General features: G+C 38.0%; 1 protein-coding gene across 1 annotated transcript; it reads right to left on the bottom strand.

Annotated features, from left to right (window-relative positions):
• Positions 1-423: 423 nt before the first annotated feature.
• On the bottom strand, positions 424-2,634 carry LOC149224079 (pectinesterase-like). The gene is made up of 2 exons (XM_089383482.1): positions 1,527-2,634; positions 424-1,316 (listed from the first exon to the last, which is right to left on the bottom strand). Exons 1-2 carry the CDS (start codon positions 2,524-2,526, stop codon positions 751-753), a joined length of 1,566 nt encoding a protein of 521 aa, XP_089239608.1. The 5' UTR covers positions 2,527-2,634; the 3' UTR covers positions 424-750.
• Positions 2,635-3,603: the final 969 nt, after the last annotated feature.

The following is a 3,603-nucleotide window of genomic DNA, read 5'->3' on the forward strand; positions in this document are numbered from 1 at the left end:
GAAAATATAGTAAATATGTTCATTTTAAATTTTAAAATTAACTATTATATAGCTTATTTTTAGAAGTTAAAAATGTGAAAATACAATAAATAGTTAAAATACGAATTAAAATTAATAATATCAAATAAATAACAAAATGTTTTAAAGAATTATACACCCTCTGGACGAACATAATATTTAAAATGAATGGTAAGAAAAAACCAAATTAACATTATTGTTATATTAAATTATATTTTTTCATATGCTTTAACTTTTATTAAAATTTTACTCACCTCTTTTATTCTGATTTTACAGACATTCACCATCATCGCGATTATTATCGTAAAAATATTATTATATAAAAATATCTTCATAATAAATATGAAAACACTTATAACTACCATTCACAACTTCTTGAAATCGGAGGGTCTTAGGCATTCTAAATTAAACTGAAATACAATTAAGAAAAATATTTAACGTCCCATGTACATCAACATGGCTTCGTTGTTATGGGTGTGTTAACCGAAATAGATGGCTGTTATCAACGACAGCATCTTCCTTTGCTCTTCCATGGCAACTCAATGGAGAAACTTATTGTGGCATTAAAATAATAATGAAATATGCGATTTTACAAAAATATCATCAATTCAATCCCGACGTAAAAGCAACCCCTGTAGCTGGAATCCATGAATTACCAGAAAGGAATTGACCGACTGTGAATCGGGCCGCCTCCGTGGCGCTTGTGATGATATGGAATCCCGGCCAACTGACTCATTTTGATGTTACTGCACCGACCCCTGTGTTCATGTACTCGCCATAGTATAATGTTTGAAGCGCAAAATTTCCGTCCCATTCCAGCCAACCGGCAGGATCAATCAAGTCATCGAGAGCGGACTGCATGAAGACAGTTCGAGAGTATTGTTTCCACGGCCTTCCCAGGTATGTTTTGATGGACCCTTCAACCGCTAGAAGATCAGAAGCTGCACTTACCTTGCAATTTTGGATGGAAATTCCAGTGTTTTGATTGGGATCCGTTCTTCCTTGAGCTGTAATTGTGTTCTGTTGTTGGTTCATGGGTCTTCTTGCGAAGATATTGCTATTCTGGATCACCACGGCTGCGTTGCCAAAGATAAAATCAACGGTGCCATAGATATCTACTTCTCTGTAAAATTGGCGAAGGGAGTAAACACATAAAGTGTCTTGATACCCTTTGATACTGCAACGATACACCACCGAGAGGTCTGCGCCTACTCGAAGTGCCACGGCTTGGTGCTTCTGAGCTCCCGCTGTGTTTTGGAACGTCATGTCTCTCGCAATAAATCCATTTCCAGAAACAGCTATCCACAAACAATTAGTCGTTTAAGATCACAAGGACAGCAGACACTGAAATTGAGAATTGTACATAAACATGTATCTATAATATAATCAAAATTTTAAGAAGATCCATAGCAATCACATAGATTTAAATGATTATTTGAGAATTGTATATAAGCACATATCTATAATATAATCAAAATTTTAAGAAATCCATAGAGTTAAATGGTTACCGAAAGTTGCAGAGTTGAAAGTAGTTGAACCATCTTGAGCGTTTTTGTTTCCGGTGACGACCGTTCGATCCATGCCATCGCCAATGAACATCAGATTTGTCATCTTCTTCGATATTTCGACATTCTCGTTATAAATTCCGGTCTTGACGTAGATGACATACCTTTTATTACTCTTCTGAGGCGCAGCGTTTACTGCTTGAGTGATGGTCCGATAATTACCATAACCATCTTCGGCAACCACCACGTTCGCTTGGCTGGCAAGGCTGGATGATTGTAACAGTCTTCGATCTGCTGCTGATAACCATTCGGGAAATCCATCTTTCTCGGTGCGACCGTAGTGAGAATGGAATTCCTCCTTCGGTTTAAAACTCAACAAACGGCGGTTTTTCAAGGTGTCAGAAGAGCTGCTGGAAAGCTTGTACATGGAAAGGGAGTTGCTCAATAATTCTGACACATTAAGAACTCTTGAAGACAGCAGAGGGCTTATGCTACTCGTAGCTGTTAAATTGAAATCACGGAAACCATTTAAACAAGTGTCTTGATTTGTCAAGGCTGCGCTGAGCCAAATGGGGATGTCTTTCTTGACTGAATTGTTACTCAAGCAAACGTTGAGATGATCAATCGTATGTTGAAAAAGTTGGGCACAGTCTTGCCATGCTGCAAGTTCTTTTCCATTCATGATATTTTTGTTTAAACTCATAGCAAAATCGTGAGCATGTTGTACCCGTTCCATACTCTCTTTCATTATCAAATCCATCAAATTGTCAAGCGTTGCCGTCTCGTATGCAGCGTATGTAGCTAATGACGAGACACAACGTTCAGGAAATCGTGTCTGCCTACAAACGGACCTTATTGAACTAGACACCGATTTCCCACCACGAGGGTCGTCATAGCTTTCACTCGAATAAACCGGAGCCCCAAGTGCCACGGCAATAACATCAACGAGAAGTATTATTGACGTTAAGACAACAAGCGCAGATGGGTTTTTCGATTTCTGCATCTCTGATCTAAGGGATTTTTAACCTTGAGCTATAATAGAATTTAAATGCAAGGATGCTGAATATTGTTAACTCTTCTGCTATCAAAATTGCTGAAACAAATAACAGGCTTTCTTTAGCCGGACGTGCTCTGCATGAAGCATAGATCCGCTCTTATAGCGTGGCTGGTTCGTGGCTACTGATCGCTGGGTCAAAGGAGTTCGGGGGCGCCTTTGCCTAGAAGCTAGAGAAGAGCACGTGTAATCGTTGTTATCTTCGAATAGAATACCGTCAGATTCAAACATAGATGGCTGATGAACGTTCTATATAATACGTAATCCATGCGCCACGAAATACAACGGCCCTTGAACTGGATACCTGGACGATTGCATATAATTCTGACAATCAAAGTCATATGATGGTTTCCTTTCACGTAGTAATACTTGATTATCATCGCCTTCCACTCGCTTTGCTTCGTTTTATCAAAACGCAATCAGTTCTGTTGTTTATAGTCAGCTTAGTTCTGCTATGACATCTCGATATCAAAAACTTTTGCGGTCATAACTTTGGGCAATGGGCAGCGGGTTGAATTTTGTAGTCCAAGAACCTTCCTGAAGTAATATAAATTGACACGCCGACGGATTATGGTTCATGGAATAAAGCTGATTTGATGTACAGTACTATACGTGGATATTTATGTTAAATAAAACCTGCAAAGAGGTCATAACTTGAAGCCGTAGTCTTTAACGCGACTTTTTGAAAGCTTTTTCGGCGATTTTTTCCGGTGAAAATCCGGCAGTAATTTATTGAAATCCAAGTTTGATAACTAGTTTCTGCACAATGAAAGCGTCCCAGGGGTTTTTCAGGGTGCTGAATCCGAATATGCACTTAAAAAACCATTTTAACTGCAACAAATCATGATTTCATCTCAATTTCTTCTGCCCGATTCCGTCACCGGAATCTCAAAAAGTCGCATTATAGACAACTCCTAACTTGAACAGTTCATCGAGGTTAATCAAAAGTTAATATTTAGGGATGTTAGTTTTAAAAACCAGTTTATTAATAAATAAAAATTTAAAAATAGAATATTAAATTTAATT

The sequence above is a fragment of the Pinus tabuliformis genome, chromosome Q (assembly GCF_031772625.1).
Source record: "Pinus tabuliformis cultivar Carrire ecotype Pingquan chromosome Q, CPIR1, whole genome shotgun sequence".
Lineage (NCBI taxonomy): Eukaryota > Viridiplantae > Streptophyta > Pinopsida > Pinales > Pinaceae > Pinus > Pinus tabuliformis.

Bases quoted from the DNA above. Each gene is read 5' to 3' on its own strand.
- LOC149224079 (XM_089383482.1), bottom strand. From the start codon at position 2,526: ATGCAGAAATCGAAAAACCCATCTGCGCTTGTTGTCTTAACGTCAATA. The intron at 1,317-1,526 runs GTAACCATTTAA...GTTTGTGGATAG, and splicing joins TTTCAACTCTGCAACTTTCG to CTGTTTCTGGAAATGGATTT.